At 42.9% G+C, this 21,603-nt stretch overlaps 1 protein-coding gene across 4 annotated transcripts in view; it reads left to right on the plus strand.

The window, feature by feature from the left end:
- Window positions 1-8,155: 8,155 nt before the first annotated feature.
- TFG (trafficking from ER to golgi regulator) overlaps window positions 8,156-21,603 on the plus strand; it is a 41,936-nt gene continuing 28,488 nt past the window's right edge. The window contains exons 1-3 of one of the 4 annotated variants that reach the window (XM_062207177.1): window positions 8,156-8,368; window positions 14,724-14,950; window positions 19,414-19,497. In XM_062207177.1, the coding sequence (XP_062063161.1) occupies window positions 14,767-14,950; window positions 19,414-19,497 (268 nt within the window). In that variant the 5' untranslated portion in view covers window positions 8,156-8,368; window positions 14,724-14,766. Of the gene's footprint in view, window positions 8,369-8,492; window positions 8,515-14,723; window positions 14,951-19,413; window positions 19,498-21,603 lie in introns of those variants that run through there. The other 3 variants (XM_062207152.1, XM_062207160.1, XM_062207169.1) reach the window with 3 other exon arrangements.

A 21,603-nucleotide genomic window follows, 5' to 3' on the forward strand; every position in this document is an offset into this window, starting at 1 on the left:
TACTCACGTGGGAGACCTGGAAGAAGCTCCTGGCTTCGGATCGGTGCAGCTCTGGCCATTGCAGCCAGTTGGGGAGTGAACCATCGGATGGAAGACCTCTCTCTCTCTCTGCCTCTCCTCTCTCTGTGTAACTCTGACTTTCAAATAAATAAATAAATCTTTAAAAAAATTACTATCAAAATCCAGGCTATTCTTCTCTACTTCCTGTTTTGCCCAGAGTTAGCCAGTATAATGAGATTCACGTATATCATTCCAGATTTTAAGATCTATATACACACAAATGTATACACCTATAGAAACTCATGGTCTTGTTTGTACACTCCTTTTTCTTTTTATATAAGTGGTATAAGGAACTGTGTCAGCGGTCTCTAAGACCACCCTCTATGTTTGACGATCCGCTAGGAGCACTCACAAAACTCAGTATAAAGTCACAGTCATAGCTGTGATTTATTATGGAAGGATTGAAGCAAAACCAGCAAAGGAAAAGTCACATGAGAATCGTGAAGGGAACCAGGGCAAGCTTCCAAGAGTTCTCTTCCAGTGGAAACAGACAGGGCATGCTTAATGCTTTCGGCAACAAATTGTGACAATGTGTGAAATATTGTCCACCAGAAAAGCTCATTAAAGATTCAGTACTCAGAACTTTTGCTGGGAGTTGGTCACATAGCACCCATTGCCTGGCATGTACCAGGACTGCACCCCCAGAGAGCAAGCAAATGTTCAGTATAAAACAAATTGTATAGTTTAGATATCAGCACACTATTATTATCAAAGAATGGTAGAATGCCCTTGGAAATCTAATTTTTCAGACAGTAGCCCAGGGTAAATCTTACAAGGAGATCTTCCCAGGCTATTTAGTCTCTGCATAGTAACATACTTTTTTGAAACCTGCTATTTGCGCTCAACAAAATCTTTTTTTGAGGTCTAACTGAGTATGTGTGTGCATGTTTCTTTTATTTTATAATATTTCACTTGAAAATACATCCTTAGGGCTGGCAATGTGCCCTATTAAGCCACCACCTGCAACAGTGGCATCCCATATTGCAGCGCTGGTTCAAGTCACGGATGTTTCTTATCCAGCTCCTTGCTAACTTGCCTGGAAAAGCAAGTTGTGATGGCCCAAGAGCTTGGGTCCCTGCCACCCAGGTGGGAGACCTGGATGTAGTTCCAGGCTCCTGGCTTCAGCCTGGCCCAGACCTGGCTGTTGTGACTTTTTGAGGAGAGAGCCAGTGAATAGATCTCTGTCTCACCCTCTCCCTCTCTGCATTTCAAATCAATACAAAGCAAATCTTGAAAAATAAAATACAAAATTGATAGTATATGTGTTTCCATGTACAATGCTTTCCTCAGTACACTAGAAATGGAATTGCTAGGCCACAGGGCATTATAGAAGTTGATGGATATTACCATACCACTCTAGAAAGTTTTTATCAATTTATTTCACCACAACAAAGTATGAATATATACTTTGCCCAACATATTTTTTTACAAAGTGTTACGAAACTATTAAATGAACATGTGAAAAATGGCTCCTTGTTGGGGCTTTTCTTTCTATCTTTTAAAATGAATGAGTTTCTCTTCATTGAACTGGCTTTTTTTGAGAATGCCCTATTTAATTATACCAGTATATGGAGCGTCTCAAACAGGATCATAGGCAGAAATATTAGGTCATATATATGAGTGCCTCCAAGTACCCAGAATTGGATTTTTTTCTCTGACATGCATGATTCCTAGAGTTTGCCAAGTAGATTTCTTAAAACAGCTGAATAAAGCTACTCTTGATCAAATGAAAACTATGATATCTCCGTGTTCTTGTGGCATTTGTATTAGTCTGCTAGGGCCATACAAATACCAGAGACTAAGGGCTAGAATAACAGAAACTTAGGTTCTTATAGTTTTGGTGACTGGAAGTCCAAGATCAAGGCATTGATAGATTTTGTTTCTTCCGAGGGCTCTGTCCTTGGCTGCCTTCTTGCTGTGTCATCACAAGGTCTCTCCTCTGTGTCACCCATCCTTAGTTTCTTTCTGTGTCTTACTCTCCTCCTCTTATAAGGATCACGGTCTTAATTTCAACTTAATCAGTGCTTTAAAGACCTTTTCTCTAAATATAGCCAAATTCTGAGATACCAGGGCTTAAGGCTTCAACATATTTTCTTTGGAGGTACACAATTCAGCCTATACCAAACAGCCTTATACCTTCAATCTAAAGCTCTGGCAGGTAATTCAGTACGGAGGTAAGCACTGTCTTCAGGGGACATAAATGAAGAAAAGTGGGTGATTTCAAATTGCTCAGAGAGAAAAGTCTAAGCCGCTAGGGAATTAGGAAGGAATGGATGCTCCCTTTTCTGGAAGCTTGCCCTATAAAATGATAGGAAATTTAGTTTATACTCTTATTCAATCAATTTGTACTGAATACCCAAGAGGTACTAGCCTCTACAGACACAAAATTTGAAAGGAACATTTTTTTCTAAAGAGGTTGGAATAGAGGCCTATGGTAAGGCAGAAACAGTTTTGGGTCTTAACAGATGTGCAGCTGGTAGGAGAGGTTGAAGCATTTTGTTTAGCTGGTGCTAAGAATCATTCACTAAAGAGAACACAGTAAGGGTGCCATTCCTTTCTCCAGTTTCTCTGCCTGTGCTATCAGCTTCCTTTGTTAACACAAGCACATCTGTATGTTTAGCCAGCACAGGGGAGGCTCAGCTAATCAACTGCCCCTATTTGGTCTTCATGGTTGCCCTTCTGTCTGGGGTTCCCGGATGTAGCTGGCAACAGCCACAACAGAGCCTATATTCCTCAGGGAGGAATGGAGCTTCTTTGAAATTCTCAATGAAGGAGGAGCCTACATCCTTTTGCTGGTTCTCCTGAGAGTGGATGATGTAGACTGAATTCTTCAAAGTGATTTATATTAACTGCTACAGGAGAACATGATGAAACAGGTGTCATCTAACTTGCTCCCAGGGCTTGTCAGTCGTCTTTGTCCCATTTCCCAATCAGTCTGAGTAACCCTCATTTTCACTCTTAGGATTATCTCTATTTTCCCTTTGAGGCGTTCTAGCTGCACAGAATAGAACACAGGGAGACAGAGCAGGTGAGAAATAGGTGAGTTGACTGCTTCTTTTAAAACTACACTTTAACTCTGAACCCTTCTTTAGATGTTGGTGAAAAGTGGCAAATAACCTTTGAACTGCAGAACTTCACATTCCCCCTTGATATAAGCCAGGTCAAAGGCATTTCTGTAGCCTGCTTTTCCTAGCTCCACATAGTCCCTGCTTTCATCTACTAGCATTCACTGGTATTTTCTGATTCAAGACTATCCTCAGGGTCCATTTAAAACCAAATTCACCAGGACATAAATCAGAAGGTTGGGTGACCTTGAAGTTCAATTTATCTTTCTAAAAATTCAGTACTTTTTTTTTTTTAAGATTTATTTGTTTGAAAGGCAGAGTTAGAGAGACAGAGACAGAAAGATCTTCCACCCACTGGTTCACTCCCCAATGGCCACAACAGCTGGAGCTGCACCAGTCCAAAGCCAGGAACTTCATCTGGGATTCCCACATGGGTACAGGGGCCCAAGTACTTGGGACATCTTCTGCTGCTTTCCCAGGAACATTAACAGGGAGCTGGGTCAGAAGTGGAGCAGTGGAAACTCAAATAGGTGCCCATATGGGATGCAGGCATTGGAGGTGGTGGGTTTACTTATTATGCCACAGAGCCAGACCCAAAATTCAGTACTTTTAAAGTTGCACACAAAAAGAGTGAAGTGTTTTCTACCTAGCAGCACTTTATCTTTTATATAGATTTATTTATTTATTTATTATTTATTTATTTAAAAGGCAGGTTTACAGAGAGGCAGAAGCACTGAGAGAAAGAGAGAGAGAGAAAGAGTGAGAGAGAGGTCTTCTATCCGCTGGGTCATTCCCCAAATAGCCACAATAGCCAGAGCTGCACCAATCCGAAGCCAGGAGCCAGGAGCTTCTTCCGGGTCTCCCATGTGGGTGCAAGGGCCCAAGGACTTGGGCCATCTTCTACTGCCTTCCTAGGCCATGGCAGAGAGCTGGATCAGAAGAGGAGCAGCTAGGACTTGAACCCGTGCCCATATGAGATGTCGGCCCTGCAGGTGGTGGCCTTACCCGCTATGGCACAGCGCTGGCCCCTAGCATCACTTTAAAGATGTGATTACTTAGAGAATTCCTAGAACAACATATTTAATGGCATATTTGATCCCCAATAAATGTAACCATACATGCTTAATAAGTGATAATCATGTGACAGCTTAGCGTTTTTGGCCTCACTAATAACAGGCAGCAGTAACTAAAGTCAATGTCTACACATACCATGGGAGAAACTGTGTTCTCCTTAATGAAAAAATGATGCTTCAATTCAGGTTATGTCCCTATGGCCAGTTATCACCTACATTTCTTGGGAGCTTAAATACACTGACATGTGTCAGTAAATGTGAACATATTACAGAATTAGTAACAAACTATTTCATGGACTCAACAGATATTCATTGAATGTTTACTATGTACACATGTACTATGTACACATTGTACTATGTACAATGCTGCATGTTGGGAGTGACAGGGAAATTATAACCACTGTCCTCATGATGGGTGTGGGTAGACAGAATACTGAAAAACAGAAAAACAAGCAAGGTACAGAACTTCAGAGCAGTCACATAAGAATGTACAAGGAAGTAAAGGTCTACTTGTCAAATGTGTGGTACACAAAGTCAGGGTTATGCTATGATCTTTAGGGTCATCAATAGGATCACCAAAGTTACCATTTATGACCCTCTCCCTCCCTCAAGTCTTAATATACCAAGGGTAGGTATTATCACATACAGCTACATATTTTCATAATCTACCATTCAGCAATATATTAGTTGGTAGGTAACCAAGAGAAGTTCTTGTATAAGAGACATATATAAGAATGTTCAGGGAACAAACTGGAAACAAGTACACTTTGATGGGAGAATGGATAAAGGAAAATTTATAGTATACTCACCCAAAGGAATATTACTCAAGAATGAAAATAAGTGAACTTCAGCAACAAACAACAACATGGATATATCTTAATACCATCATATTGAGTAGAAAATTATATCTCAGAAAACTCCAAATGATATTCTGTTATATCTATGAAAAAATAAAACCAAACAACACATTGTTTAGGAATCTACCTATCTATCTATCTATCTATCTATCTAATATAGCTAAATTATATACAAGATCTTAAAAAAAGAGAAAAACTCAAAATTCAGGAGGGAGACATGCAAATCATGTGAGAGAAGAACACAGAGGGAGAAATAATTTCTGATATTGTTCTAATTCTTGGGTTGGGTAATGAGTTCTAGTTGACCATTTTTGCTCTTAATTTTTAAAATGTAATGATTACATAGATCCAGGAACAGGAAAGCTTACTGAAGTTTTCAAGAACAAATTTTGATTAAATTGCGACATGAAAATAGGGTAGGATATGAATTTAATTACTAAAGTATTTAAATTCAAATGGGGGTAGTATTATAAATTCAGGTGATAATTTTGTATGTTTTCCTCTAGATGCTCTCCTGTGACACTTAAAGGCAACTCAAATGTCTCGGACTGCACACCCACTCACAACATTCTAAACCTATATCCAGCTCAATATCAGAAGGCAAAATCTTTTATAAAATTTAGATCAATCAATCTGCGTATTTGGGGATTTCTGGGGAAATGCCTTAATGTTCTGTAGATGTCCTTCTTGTCCCATGTGACTTAAGCCCCTGGTCTGACTCCCACATGCTGCTTTTAATTTCCTGTTTCTTACTTCCTGCTTTAGGGAGATCCTGTTTCTGCTTTGCTTGAGGAATCACCCCAACCCCATTTCTCAGTTGCTATAGTGCTAGCTGGGAACAGGTTTTAACATTAAACAAGACTTTGGGAAGATGTATCTTTCAGAGTCTGCAAATCCCAGACCTTCTGCAAGGTCACCCAAAGGTTATCTCTCTTCCTAAATTGCAGCTAGCCACAGTGTGGTATGGGTCAGTTTATTTTTTCTCAATGGCAGGGCTGTTGAGTGAGTGCCTCCTTCATGGGGAGCCAGAGAGAGGAAAATTCTTTCCCCTCTTGCTAGGCTAAGGTTTATCTCCTTATCTTTTGCCTCAGGGTCTAACTTCTTATTTAGGAAGATAATACATGGTATAATTCACTTCCTTTAGGGAATGTTTTACTTCTGCCTTTAATGAGTGTGGTTTTACCTAATCCCAAATAATCTCAACTAGAATAGTATTATGGGATAGTGGTTCATTTCCCCAATCTGTATTACTGTTTTTTTTTTAAGATTTATTTCTGCATTTGAAAGAGTTAGAGAGAGAGAGAGAGATGAGAGATGAGAGATGAGAGATGAGAGAGAGAGAGAGAGAGAGAAAGAAAGAATCTTCCATCTGCTGGTTTACTCCCCAAAGGGCTGCAACAGCAAGAGCTGGGCTAATCTGAAGCCTGGAATAAATTTACTCCTGGTCTTTCATGTGGATGCAGGGGCCCAGGCACTTGGGCCATTCTCTGCTGCTTTCCCAGGTGCATTACCAGGGAGCTGGATGGAAAGTGGAGCAGCTGGTATCCATATGGGTTGTGGGTGCTGTAGACAGTGCCTTAATCCACTGTGCCACAGTGCAGGCCCTATTACTCAGGTTTAAATAACAAGCAATGGAGAACATTCTCTGGAGAAAATCAGGAAGTTGTTTTTTCATTCCTTCTGCAGTCCTCAATCCCTGCAAACAATTGCTCAAAGAGTCGCATACACAATTGTTGGAAAATACAACTCAGAGGCAAAAGCATCTAAGACCCTCACATTTCACTCTCAAACTGAATTTTCAGACTTAACAACTGCAAAAAGATCACATGTACAGTACTAAGTGAGTAACTTTTCACCCGAAACAACTGAATTTATTTTACACCAGGTTCTTGAAGTGGGAACAACTGGGAATCAGGTGGGTTTGAAATGTTTTACCTGTTTGCTAAGTCTCTAACAGCCAAGGCTTCTTTGCTTGGCTAAACTTTAGACAGCTCCTGAGTCTTTTGCTAGGCCCACATATGAATTTCTTCACAAAGTCTGATGCTAGCAAAGAACCTCCACAGCTTCAGTACCTGATCGGATGCTATCTGATCACCCTGGCCTGCCCTCAGCTGTCAGGATGGCTTTGCCACAACCACTCTTCCCTCCATATTTCCTCTTAGTAAATTTTCATCTACTAACGTGCCAATCCTATACTCAAAGTTGGGCCTACTTTCTGAAAATGGTGTTGCTGTTGCAGGGGTCCCTATACCTGTTGTGAAAATTCTGAATGAAGTCAGCCTTCATGTTTTACCAAGTACCATTTGGTATATTTTAAAAATTTTAGAAGATAAAAGCTCCTCGAAACTCTAAAAATAACACTTCCCGCCTCTACTGCCCCACTTTTCACATCCACACAAAACTCTAGGCTTCAGTCTGTGCCAGGGCACTTAAATATGTCCAACATAAATGCTTAAGTAAGGGAGACGGGAAACTTCTGTAGGACGCGCTCAAATGGCTTATCCTTTAAAAAAAGACTTCTGGAGTCCTGGGCCATAATTTCCCAGCATTTTCCCTTCACACAATTATAGGTTTGTCCCGTTGTACAAATGCTGTCGGGTTTCCCTGGTGAATTGGAAACTCCTGGCTCACACACTCATTCATCATCCCCCTGCCTAAGCAAAGTGCCGGGCAAAGCGCAGGCGCCCAACGACGAATGAACGGATTGCACAGGGCAGGCGAGAAAAGGGTTAGTGTTTTCCAGATGAAACGAGGAGAACTACGAGGGTCACGCAACAAATCCCACCCGACCGTGGAAAGACGCCCAAATGCAGCCGGCTGTGGAGTCTAGACCCGCCCACTACGCCCCGCCCACGGGCGAGACACGGGAAATACACGCTTTCAGGAACACCGGAAGTGCCTGGTCACGCCCTGCGCATGCGGCCTTCCGTTCCGCTCGCAGTCCTACACCCGTTCACCCAGTGAGAGCGCCGGGACACCGCTGCCGGCCCGAGCCGCCCAGCGCTGCGCATGCGTCTCTGGAATGGCCCGCTCGCAAAGAGGCGGAGCGAAAGGACGGATTTTTTTTTTTTTTTATCTTGCTCCCGCCCTTCTCCTTCCCCCACCTGCCACGTACTGGGCCCAAGCTCTCGCTAGGCTTGTTGGGTCTGTGCGATTGGCCGGGGCCCGCGCGAGCCTGCGAGCGAAGTGCGGCGGCCGCGGAGGGCGACGGACCGGGCCGTGACCGCAGCCTCCCCCACGAGCCTTCCCTCGTCCCGGCCGGGTGAGCGCAGGCCCACGGAGAGGCGGCGGCGGCGGCGGCCTCGGCAAGCTGGTACGGCCGCTGGAGTCCGGGGCGCGGCCTCCTCCGAGGAGGCCCGGAGACGAGGAGCCGCGGGGAGGGCCTCGCTCCGACCTGCCGGCGCCGGGCGGGTGCGGCCCGAGGGGCCGAGGCCGGGGACCCCAGGGGGAGGGGAGGAGGTAGGCCGGGCAGGGCCCTGCGTGGGGGAGGGGAGGCTGCAGAGGGGGAGGGGAGAGTGCTGGCGGTCGGTCACGGTTGCACAATCCCAGCTGGGGGGCGTTGGGGCCAACAAGTGCTCTAGTGCCGGTTCCGTCTGCCTCCAAGGGGTCGGGTTGCCGGAGAGAGCAGAGGCGCTTTGGGAGGCCTGCGGTCGCTGGCATTTAACCCCGAGAGGGGCTTGCAAGGGTAGCGATTGCTAAGTGGCTGCTGTGGGAATACTTTGTTGGGGGGGGGAGTCGCTTAAGAGGACCCTGGTTCCTTGACTGTGTCGGTGCTTAATCATGCGCCGACTGGAGGCCCAGCCCAGTTTTACAGAGAGGACGATTGCTAACTTTGGAGTTTGCTGAGCCCTGTACTAAGTGTTGTAGGTGCCGGATCCCATTTAGTCATCGCAAAGGACCCATCCAAATCTAGACGCTGTTAGGATATCTCATTTTGCCCATCAGAAATCAGGCCCTGGAAGACTTCACGTCACATTAGCCAGTGTCAAGAGTCTTGACGTCCCTGGTTGTAGAATGTAGGCAGGCTTTCAGGCCCACTGCGTTCTTTGGAACAATCAAGGGCGGATACGGTGTAGGAGTTCTTGAAGGAAACTCCTACCCTAAGGAGGTATCTCAGGCAGCGCTTCTGAATTTGGAGCTGGGCTTAATTCTCAGGGCCACTAGAAGCAGAGGTTTGGTCACTGAAGGTAGATGCTGGTTGAGGAGGCAGGTTTTTTTCTGATGTGACCTTGGGCATGTCAGCTTATTCCCGTTGCTGAGAGAAGTGTACCTGTTGGAGAGTTAACACACCGCCAGGTCATTTCTGGACAGGGGGAGGGAGTGGGGTTAAGATGGAAGAAGAAAATGTAAGGATCTCACTAGCAGCTCTAGGAAGTAGCAGTGCAGACCTTGTTAGGGCATAAGAACCAGAATCCTGCCATTCTATAAAGAAATGTGGGGATGAGATTTCCTCTCAAAGGGAAAATTTTTGTTTTGTGACACTAATGTGTTTGTCTTAAGGTGGTGACTGTACAGACTCCTTAAGAAGGAAGCTTGGTTCTTTTTTTAAAAAATTTATTTATTTGGAGGCAGAGTTACAGAAGGAGAGAGAGAGAGGTCTTCCATCCCCTGGTTCACTTCCCAGGTGGCCGCTCCTGCCATAGCTGCACCAATCCAAAGCCAGGAGCCAGGAACTTCTTAAGGGTCTCACACAGGTGCAGGAGTCCAAGCACTTGGCCTGCCTTCTGTTTTCCCAGGGCATAGCAGACAGCTGAATCAGAAGTGGCGCAGCCAGGACTTGGACTGGCGCCCATATGGGATGCCAGCACTGCAGGCGGTGGCTTTACCGCTATGCCACAGCACTGGCCCCGGAAGCTTGGTTCTTGGCTTCAGGGTGTTTACAATCAATGGGAAGCATTGAAAGTGAATTTACAGGCAAACATGGTGGTTAGAAACTATACACAACTTAAAAGTTTGTAGATCGGCCGGCGCCATGGCTTAACAGGCTAATCCTATGCCTTGCGGCGCCAGCATCCCGGGTTCTAGTCCCGGTTGGGGCGCCGGATTCTGTCCAGGTTGCCCCTCTTCCAGGCCAGCTCTCTGCTGTGGCCCGGGAGTGCAGTGGAAGATGGCCCAGGTGCTTGGGCCCTGCACCCGCATTGGAGACCAGGAGAGGCACCTGGCTCCTGGCTTCGGATCAGCACAATGCACCGGCCGCAGCAGCCATTGGAAGGTGAACCAATGGCAAAAAGGAAGACCTTTCTCTCTCTCTCTCTCTCTCTCTCTCTCTCTCACACACACTATCCACTCTGCCTGTCAAAAAAAAAAGTTTGTAGATCTGTTGGAACTGAGCAACACCCTCCCCCAACAAAAGGGCATACTGTCAATTATGTTTTGTGTTGGAGTTTACTCTTAATAAGTAGTGTAGGGAGCAGAGCTGTGGCATAGTGGGTAAAGCCGCCACCTGCAGTGCCGGCATCCCTTATGGGTGCCAGTTTGTGTCCCGGCCACTCCACTTCCGATCCAGCTCTCTGCTATTGCCTGGCGAAGCTCCGGCCATTGTGGCCAATTGGGGAGTGAATCAGCGGATGAAAGATTGATTTTCTCTCTCTCCTCTCTCTCTCTTTCTGCCTCTCCTTCTGTGTAACTCTGACTTTTAAATAAATAAATTAAAAGAAGTGTAGCTGATGTGGAGAGTCAATTTTTAAGATTTTATTTTTACTTATTTGAAAGGGTGGGGGGTCTTCTGCAAAGAAGAGGTACAGAAGTGAAAGTCTGACTTGAGAACTGACCTGCTATTACAGCCTACCAATCCCTTTATCAGAACTTTGTTATGCCTCTTTTTTTGTGCAGGGAACAAAAACAGTTCTTTAAATTCCTTTCGTATGTCAGGCTGTGTTCTAGGTGCTGCTGGGAATAGGTAATATCATCTTACACTGGTCCTTGTAGGCATTGTTGCTGGTTTATACGTTCTTTCGGTAAGAGAAGGCAACAAATACATTTATTTATTGAAAGGACTTTATTATGATATGCCAATGCAGACAAGATGGGATATTTGCCATCTTGTTGAGGTAATTGTATTTTAGAGCTCAGCACATAGTAGATATTCAGCAAGTTGTCTCCTGAATGTGGTGGTCAGGTTTGACTCATAGGTGAAGAGGTAGTTCGTAGAGGTTTTAGTTTAAGTACAATTGTCATGAGTAATCCCCTGTGAGAATTGGCCGATAAAAAGGCTATTTCTATTTTGCATTAAGATAAACGTGGCATCTATCCAGATAGTGGAGCAGGGTCTACTGTATTCTGAATTGACTTTAGAGTGATATTTTTAATGTCCTGTTTCATTAAAGATTTATTAATAAGATGTAATCTGTCTAGAGGGTGGTGGGGGAGTCTAGAGACGTTCATGTAAGGCAGGGTTGGGGAACCTTTTTTCTGCCAAGGGCCATTTGGATATTTATGACATCATTTGCAGGCCATACAGAATTATTCACCTGTTACAGATTACTAACCTTCGAGTCCCACCTGTAGCTGCCTTCTTGGCAGGGCCAGACCAAATGATTTCGTTGCCCTTATGCTGCCTGGGGGCCAGCTGTTCCCCACCCCTGATTTAAGGAATAGTTAGGTCAAAAGACATGGGACGTTTAAATACTAAAGCATTTATATTGAATATTCACGAGATAATTTAGGATTCATGGAAACTTTTTTCAACTATTGGAAGAGTTGATTGGTTGGAGAGCAGCTTTCATACATAAACTCACAAGGACATGGGAATGGTTACAAAGAGGTTTGATGGTGTTAATGAAATGACACATTTAAGAGGAGGAAACAAAATGGTGCCAGTAGTAAAGCATGACATTGGAAGCAGAATGGAGCCCTTTGGAGGCCGCTGTCACCTTAAACAGCCTTGAGAGATCTTTTGCTTTGGGGGTGGGGGAGGAGTTGTGTTAAGGAAATGCTCAGTGATTATAGATAACACATCAGGAACATCTTGGCCTTGAGAAGAGATATTAGCCTTTAGTAATCATTTAAATTACAAGAGAACTTGAATATAAGATTATAAAATAATTTCAGATGATTACACTGAATAACCCCAAAATAAGATTAAAGCCCAAAAGGGAAAATCTCTGGCAAAATATTTTTTTTCTTTTTTTTTTTTTTCTTTTTTATCTTCTTTTTTGACAGGCAGAGTGGATAGTGAGAGAGAGAGACAGAGAGAAAGGTCTTCCTTTTTGCTGTTGGTTCACCCTCCAATGGCTGCTGCGGCCGGCGCATTGTGCTGATCCAAAGCCAGGAGCCAGGTGCTTCTCCTGGTCTCCAATGCGGGTGCAGGGCCCAAGGACTTGGGCCATCCTCCACTGCCTTCCCGGGCCATAGCAGAGAGCTGGCCTGGAAGAGGGGCAACCTGGACAGAATCCGGCGCCCTGACCGGGACTAGAACCCGGTGTGCTGGCGCCGCAAGGCGGAGGATTAGCCTGTTAAGCCACGGCGCCGGCCATATTATTATTTAGTGGCTAATTCTCTGATACTGTCTTGTTTCTGTCTTTAAAATAAAGTATGCAGTCTAATCATAAACACTCACTTTATAAGGTGGGGTTATGGACTGTGTAGCACTGTAGCTGGCAGTCTCATTAGAAAGTTCCGAGGCCAGGGAACTGCTATTTGGCACAGCAGTTAAGGTGCCACTTAGGAGACTCGCATCCCATATCAGAGTTCCTGGGCTTGCATCCCACCTCTGCGTCTGATCTAGCTTCCAGATAGTGTATATCCTGCAAGGCAGCAGGTAATGGCCTCAAGTTCTTGGATCCTTGCCACCTAATGTGGGGACATGGGTTGTGTTCTGAGCTCCTGGCTTCAGCCTGGCCCAGCCCCATCTACTGTGGGCATTTGGTGGAGTGAACCAGCAGATGGGAGTTAACTATCTTGTTTTTCTCTCTGCCTTTCAATAAGAATAAAAATAAATAAAAAGAAAGCTTAGAAGGTATCACTCATTTGTTCTTTCTCAAAATATTTAAGAGATCTTTCTTATTTTGGAAAATTTGAGGCTCTATTGTAGTGTTCACTTTTTTATGGGTTAACATTTAGATATTTAAGTTAATAGAAGTTTGAAGCTAATATTTGTTTCTTTAAGAACTGTGGGATGATTATCATGTGTTGGGCACTGTTTGCTTCTTACCTTTGAGTAGAAAGAACAGTGAAAATTAATAAATTTTTAATTTCTGATAGTACTGCTAAGTGCTTGGAACAAAAACAAACCAAGATGGTAAGAGGAGCCTTTAAAAAATATTTGAAGACAGATGGATAACTCCTGTCTGCTAGTTCACTTTCCAGATGTCTGCATCTTCTGGGGCTGGACCAGACTGAAGAGCTGGAAACCCAATCCAGGTCTCCCATGTGGGTTACAGGGACACAGCCACTTGAGCCATCACTTGCTGCTACCCAGAGTGCACATTAGCAGGAAACTGGAATCAGGAATGGAACTTGGACTTGAACCCAGGCACTCTGATATGGGAAGGTTGACATTCAATTGCTAGACCAAATGCCTGCCCTAGGGGATTCATTTTATTTTTAAATTTTTTTTTTTAATTTTAAATTAAAAATATTTTTTATAAAGAGAGAGAATGATCTTCCATTTATTCATTTAGTCATCAAATGTACAGCTGGTGCTGGGCCAGGCCAAAGCAAGGAGCTGGAAACTTAGTCCTTGTCTCTTCCTGTGGGTGTCAGGGACTCAAGTACTTGAACATCTGCCTCCGAAGCACATTAGCGGGAAGCATGATTGGAAGCAGAGTGGCAGGACTTGAACCAGGTACTCCAATATGGGACACAGGTATCCCAAGCAGCAATTTAACACATGATACCACAATGCCCACCTGTCTTGCCCTGTTTTAAATTAGATTGTTAGGGAAGACTTCTGAGAAATTGACATTTGATAAGGAACATGATTCACTTGAGTTGTATGAAAAGGATCAAGGCATATGGAGTAGGAAGTGTATAGCTTCAAGTTGAGAAAAGAGCTCGAAGTATGAATGTGGTGGGGATGAGTAGTAGGGCCAGGTAGGAAGTGAGGAATTTATTGGAAGGTTTTGAGCTGAGTGACATTAGATTTTAACAGGATAAATAACATGATAAATCTGATGTGCTGAGAATAGGTTTAAAGTAGGCAAAGATAAAAAGCAGGCAGACCAGTTAGAAGTCTTTTGTAATCATCTAGGTAGGTGGTGATAGTGACTTGGATCAGCTTGATAGTGGTTGAGGTGGTTGGGTTCTGGAGATAGCTTAAAGGTAAGTTTGCAGGTCAAGGATGTGAAAAAAAGAGAGGAACCGTGTGTGTGTATGTGTGTGTGTGTGTGTGTGTTTCTTTTTGGTCTTGAACAACTGGAAGAAAGGACTTGTTACCAAATGAGTTAGTGAAGACTTTGGGAGATGCAGTTTTAGTAGAAGATCAGGAACTTGTTTGTAGACATGTTAGAAATCTGCGTGGTAATGTGAGGTTAGCAGTTAAACATGTAGATAAGGTAGTAATAGACATAAAATACATAATAAAGTTGCCTCTAGACCATTTTAACATGAAGATGGTAATGAGCAATGAGTCTCTTTAAAGAGCCAGAATTTCTTAGATTCTAACAATAAATGTGCTTTCAGATTTTAAGATGTTTTATTGTTTTACTAAATAAGAGTCTTTTTATCAGTTTTTCTCTAGACTTGTATATATAGAACATCCTGGAATCCACCATGAATGGACAGTTGGACCTAAGTGGAAAGCTAATCATCAAAGCTCAACTCGGGGAGGATATTCGACGAATTCCCATTCATAATGAAGATATTACTTATGATGAATTAGTGCTAATGATGCAACGAGTTTTCCGAGGAAAACTTCTGAGTAATGATGAAGTTACAATAAAGTATAAAGATGAAGGTAAAGTATTTTTAAAGCTGGTTTGTAAGAATTAACACATAGTATTTTTTTTTTTTTTTGGCTTATAGTCATTGGACTCTGTCTTCTCCCTTCATGGTATTTGAGTGGCCCCCTTCTTTTATTTAATGGGATGTTCAGACCATTAGTATAATTATTTATAAATTAATATACTTTTTTTTTTTTGACAGGCAGAGTGGATAGTGTGAGAGAGAGAGAGAGAGAGAGAGAGAGAGAGAGAAAGGTCTTCCTTTTTGCCATTGGTTCACCTTCCAATTGCTGCTGCGGCCAGTGCATTGTGCTGATCCGATGGCAGGAGCCAGGTGCCTCTCCTGGTCTCCAATGCGGGTGCAGGGCCCAAGCACCTGGGCCATCTTCCACTGCACTCCCGGGCCACAGCAGAGAGCTGGCCTGGAAGAGGGGCAACCTGGACAGAATCCGGCGCCCCAACCGGGACTAGAACCCGGGATGCTGGCGCCGCAGGCGGAGGATTAGCCTGTTGAGCTGCGGCACCGGCCAAGTTAATATATTTTTTTACAAGTATTTTTTCCCTTTGTTTACCGATACACTTCTGGCTTCCATTTTGCTTTTTTTTTCTTAAGTAAAATATTATTTATATAAAGGGGATAGATTTATCTACTTTATATTTGCAGTTTTAAGAACATAACGATACCTCCCATCCTACCCTCTTTTCCTCCCTTGCTATGCCTCTCTCCTTCTTTGTTTTTTCCTTTTAATTTTTGCAGTGACATGCTTTCAATTTACTTTATAATGACAAGCTTAATCCTCCACTAAATAAATAATTCAACAAGTAGTAAGGAGAAAAACACTGTTTCTTAGGAATATAGACAGGGGCTACAAACAATAATCAAATCTCAAAATGTCATTTTCACTCATACATTACATTCTTTTTGTCCTCTATATATTAGTTAACACAAATCAGAGAAAATAAATGATATTTGTCTTTGGGACTGGGTTATTTCACTGAGTATAATGGTCTCCAGTTGCATCCATTTTATTGTGAAAGGCAAGATTTCATCCTTTTCTTGGCTGAGTAGTAGTCCCTCGTGTATATATATCACATTTCCATGTGTATTTCCCAGAGTGAAAGGGATAGCAGTATATATTGAGTGAAAAAGGATTTCATAGTCAACTAATTAGAGAAAAGCTAGTTTATCCACAGACAAATGTGTTTGTTGCAGGAATTTTTCAGAGTGTATAATGTGCTGATGTATATTATCAATTTATAGTGTGAAATGTTCCCAGGATCATTTGACCCTCAAAGTTTTTATGAAGATAGATTTTGCATGACAAATGTTTCATCAGTCACACAGTAAAATTACAGCACTAGACTGTATTTCCTATATATGTGTGTGTGTGTGTGTGTGTGTATATATATATATTTATTTGAAAGTTAGGGTTAGAAGGGGAGTCAGAGAGATCTTCCATCTACTGGTTTACTCCACAGATGGCCGCAATGGCCAGGGCTGGGCAAGGCTGAAGCCAGGAACTGGTAGCTTCATTGAGGTCTCCCAGATAAGTGGTAGGGGCCCAAATACATGGGCTATCTTCCAAAGTATCAGGGAGCTGGATTCAAATTAGAGCAGCCAGGACATGAAATGGTTCCCATATGGAATGTGTGCATCGCAGGCAATGGCTCTGACACTCTGTGTCACAACACCAGCCCCTTCCTATTTTTAATCTGCCTTCTTTGTTAACATCTCTACTGAAATTTGTTCTTTAGGCAATTACCAGTATCTTTATTACTTTACAGTCTATTTTAGCCTTTTTTTCTCCCTTAAATGTTTCTTTATTTTTTATTTGAAAGGCAGAGTTAGGGAGAGAGAGATCTTACACTTCTGGTTCATTCTTCAAATGGCCATAACAGCCAGGGCTGGGGCAGAGCTGGGTCAAACCAAAGCCAGGAGCTTCTTCCAGGTCTTCTATGTGGCAGGGACCCAAGCACTTGGGCCATTCTCTACTGCTTTTTTTAGGTGCATTAGCAGGGAGCTGGATTGGAAGTGGAGCAGCACTCAAACTGGTGCCCATATGGGATGCTGGCACTGCAGGCGGTAGCTTAACCCACTAAGCCACAGCATGATCACCAGATTTGATGTTGCTGTTCACACTATCCTTTTTCAAATACTCTGATCTGTTAATATCTCTGATACTGTGTTTATCTTGGTTTTCTTCTTAATCACCAATTACTTCTCTGTCTCTATGAATGGTGCTTTAAAGTAATGTTAACTGGGTCTGGTGGCACAGCCAGTTAAGCTGCTGTTTGTGTCACCAGCATCCCATATTGGAGTGTTGGTTTGAGTCCCAACTGCTCTGCTTCCCTATCTAGTATATTCCTGCTACTGTGCCTGGGAAAGCAGTGGAAGATGTCCCAAGTGCTTGGGCCATCCTCTACTGTACTCCGGGCCACAGCAGAGAGCTGGACTGGAAGAGGGGCAACTGGGACAGAATCCGGCGCCCTGACCAGGACTAGAACCTGGGGTGCCGGCGCCGCAGGTGCATTAGCAGGTCTCCCAAGCCTACATGGGAGACCCAAATGGAATCTCAGACTCCTGACTTCAGCCTGGCCCATTCTGGGCTGTTGTGGCCATTTGAGGAATGAATCAGCTTACCGGAAGATCTCTTTATCTCTTTTTTTTTTTTGACAGGCAGAGTGGACAGTGAGAGAGAGACAGAGAGAAAGGTCTTCCTTTTGCCGTTGGTTCACCCTCCAATGGCTGCCGCGGTTGGCGCGCTGCGGCCGGCGCACCGCGCTGTTCCGATGGCAGGAGCCAGGTGCTTCTCCTGGTCTCCCATGGGGTGCAGGGCCCAAGGACTTGGGCCATCCTCCACTGCACTCCCTGGCCACAGCAGAGAGCTGGCCTGGAAGAGGGGCAACCGGGACAGGATCGGTGCCCCGACCGGGACTAGAACCCGGTGTGCCGGCGCCGCAAGGCGGAGGATTAGCCTGTTGAGCCACGGCGCCGGCTCTCTGCCTTTCACTTAAAATCTTTGAAAAGAAGTAATGTCAGCTGCTATAATAGAAATCTTAAAATTTCAATAATTTAACACTCAAGGTCATTTAGGGACCCAGGCTGACAGAAGCTATGTTCAACATATTGGGGATTGACACCCATCAGGCAGATGGATAAAGATAAGAGTGTGAAGTGATTTTACTTTCAAGGCCTTGAGGTGATGTCATTTCTGTCCACTCACATTGGCTGGAAACCAGTCAATCATGTGGGTTTGCTGAGATGCAGATGGGTTGGAAAATGTCATTCCTGGCTGGGCAGCCACTTTATACAATTTCCATTGTGGAAAGGGAGAGTGAATCACTAGTAACGAACTAAGCAGGTCATCTAGTAACAGGTGTATTCTCCTTTTTTGTGATATACGATAGAAGAGTAGTACCCCAAACTGTAATTTTTGAGTCACTCATGTTAAGGAAAAGGAGAGTGATTTTTTTTCTGGTTCTTTTCCATGGTACTCTTACCTACTTAAGAGACATTGATTTTCACCTTTGTCTACCAAATGTGTGCCTTAATTTGATCAAGTTCTCTCCCTTCCCCCTCCGCCTTTCTCCCTTCCACTCTCTGTAACTCTGACTTTCAGATAAATAAATACATCTTTAAAAAAAATAAATGGGTGCAGCAGAGCATTTCTGGAGCAGCTTGTTGGCCTCCCCAGGACAAAACTCTACTTTACCGAACTCTGTCTATAAAGATAACCCTGCAGAGACCCCTGGCCAACTCCATGTCTTGGCTTCTTTTCTGTTTTTGACTCTCTCAGGAATCTCTCAGAAAGAGGATCTATAGGAAAGCTTTGAAAGCTATCTTTGAAAGCTTTTTAAACATGCAGTTGATATGGTTATTACAGTATTCTTTTTAAATGTGCTCTAGTTTGTGTATATATACATGTTTTTCTGGGGGAGAGTTGATAGTTTTCATCTTATTATCAAAATGGTCAGTGACCCGAAAAGCTCTACTGTCTACTTGTTAAAGCAGTACTGCAAAAATTTGTTTTTGCAATTCTTTCAGTTATTTTTGTGTGTGACTTTACTTTCATTTCTGTTGATACATTTTATTGTATTCTGAGTTAAGATTTGAAGCTTGGACATCTTTATTTTACTTTTGATAAATGTATTTACATTTTTTGAAATTGAAATATTTCAGTCTAAACCAGTAATTTGCTTTGTTGCTGCTATGAATCTTCTCCTAGTGACTAGGAATTCATACACTTAGTGTATTAACCTTAGCTGTGTTTTCACATGAAGATATGATAAATATCTTGCTGTAAGAGTAATAAACAATATTGGTTTAGTATTGTTTGAACAAATATGATCCTTTAATGTTTAAGTTTGTTATAGGGGATTCTAACTATTATTATTCTAATTATCCAAAATTTTGATTTTGGATGTTAATTTTACATATGTCCTAGTTTACTCAATTACATATTTTTTTTAATTTCAGATGGAGATCTTATAACAATTTTTGATAGTTCTGACCTTTCCTTTGCAATTCAGTGTAGTAGGATACTGAAACTGACATTGTTTGGTGAGTGATAAACTTCTGATAACTTTACTATTCACTGCATTTTATTAAAGACTTTTTGGGTTTTTTCCTTTTAATGACTTAGAATTAAGCGATAAGTTGTCCAAAAGGTGCTGAAATTAATTCGCTTTCAGGTAGTTTAAAATTACTTAAGGTTTTTGGCTATGTGTGTTTTAAAATATGATACAAATTTTATTAACAGAATATGTTAAAGTTTGGTTTTTGAAGTCAGATATTACTTAGCTATCTCTAATACAGAATTACAACTTTAATTTTGCCCTGTCAGAATTGTGATTTGTTAAGATACTTGTGTTTTTGAAAGATTAATAGAAAACAGACATGTCTGAAATTCTATATTTGCTTTATTACACTAAATAGTATGTATAGCACTTTTATTGATTATCAAGGTTAAAAATAATATCAGGGGTAAAACTACCTCTGAGTTTGCTAAGCATTTATAAATATTTTCCTTTATAATCTAGTATGATGTTATTTACTCTCAGGGCTTAACATAAACCTGTTACTTAAGACACTGTTTTTCAAGGAATACTTCAGAATTAGAGAAAGTTGTGATATAAACAAATAAAAGACTAATTTTAATCATTTAGTATATGTTTTCTTGCAGATCTTATTAGATTTGTAAGACAGAACATTTAAGGAATAAAATAGAAATTATTACAGAGTTTAAAGTGGTAGAACGATTATCTAAAAATAAAATTTTGCTTTTTATTTCTTGTGCATGTTTTATTTATTTTTAATTATTTATTTGAAAGGCAGAGTTGGAGGGGGAGAGAGAGAGAGAGAGAGAGAGAGAGATGGAGATGGAGATGGAGATGGAGATGGAGATGGAGATATCATACTGGTTCGTTCACCAGATGATCACAATGGCTGAGGCTGAGCCAGGCTAAAGCCTGCAACATAGAGTTTCAGGTTCCTAGAGCTTCATTCTGGTCTCCCATGTGGGTATAGGGGCTAAAGCACTTTGGCCATCCTCCACTCCTTCCCAGGCACATTAGTAGGGAGCTGGATTGGAATTGGAGCAGCTGGGACTTGAACCAGCCCCCATGTGGGATACTGGCATCTCAGGTGATGGCTTAACTTGCTGCATCATGGCACCAGCCCCCTTTTATTTTATTTTATTAAATTTATGGACCTTATATTTCATAAAATATATCTGTTTCATCTACAGCTAGGAAGGATGACTGAATCATTTAAAAATGTTAATAACAAAATTGTTTTAAGAATTTTAAGATTTATTTATTTTAGTTGAAAATCACAGTTACACAGAGAGAGGAGAGGCAGAGAGAGAGGGGGAGGGAGGGAGGTGTCTTCCATTCACTGGTTCACTCCCCAGATGGCTGCAACAGCTGGAGCTGTGCTGATCCGAAACCAGGAGTCAGGAGCTTCTTCTGGGTTTCCCACGTGGGTGCAGGGACCCAAGGAGTTGGGCCATCTTCTACTGCTTTCCCAGGCCACAGCAGAGACCTGGGTCAGAAGTGGAACAGCCGGGTCTTAAACCAGCTCCCATATGGGATGCCGGCACTGCAGGCAGAGGCTTTACCTGCTAGCCACAGTGCTGGCCCTGTATTCTTTTTTTTTTTTTAATTTTTGACAGGCAGAGTGGACAGTAGAGGGAGACAGAGAGAAAGGTCTTCCTTTTTGTCATTGGTTCACCCTCCAATGGCCACCGCGGTAGGCGCGCTGCGGCCGGCGCATCGCGCTGTTCCGATGGCAGGAGCCAGGTGCTTCTCCTGGTCTCCCATGGGGTGCAGGGCCCAAGCACTTGGGCCATCCTCCACTGCACTCCCTGGCCACAGCAGAGAGCTGGCCTGGAAGAGGGGCAACCGGGACAGGATCAGTGCCCCGACTGGGACTATAACCCGGTGTGCCGGCGCCGCAAGGTGGAGGATTAGCCTACTGAGCCGCGGCACCGGCTTTGGCCCTGTATTCTTAAAACATCTTTTACAGTATTGATTATAAAATAGTTGTCACTGTTGGTTAGGTAAAAGGTAGATTGGATAATCTGAAAACTCCTTTAAAGAACCCCGAGGACAGGCTAAATAAACTATTACAAATACATTTTTTGGATTATATAATGTGGCTTACCCA

Source organism: Lepus europaeus, chromosome 2 (genome assembly GCF_033115175.1).
Source record: "Lepus europaeus isolate LE1 chromosome 2, mLepTim1.pri, whole genome shotgun sequence".
In the NCBI taxonomy this organism is placed as follows: Eukaryota; Metazoa; Chordata; class Mammalia; order Lagomorpha; family Leporidae; genus Lepus; species Lepus europaeus.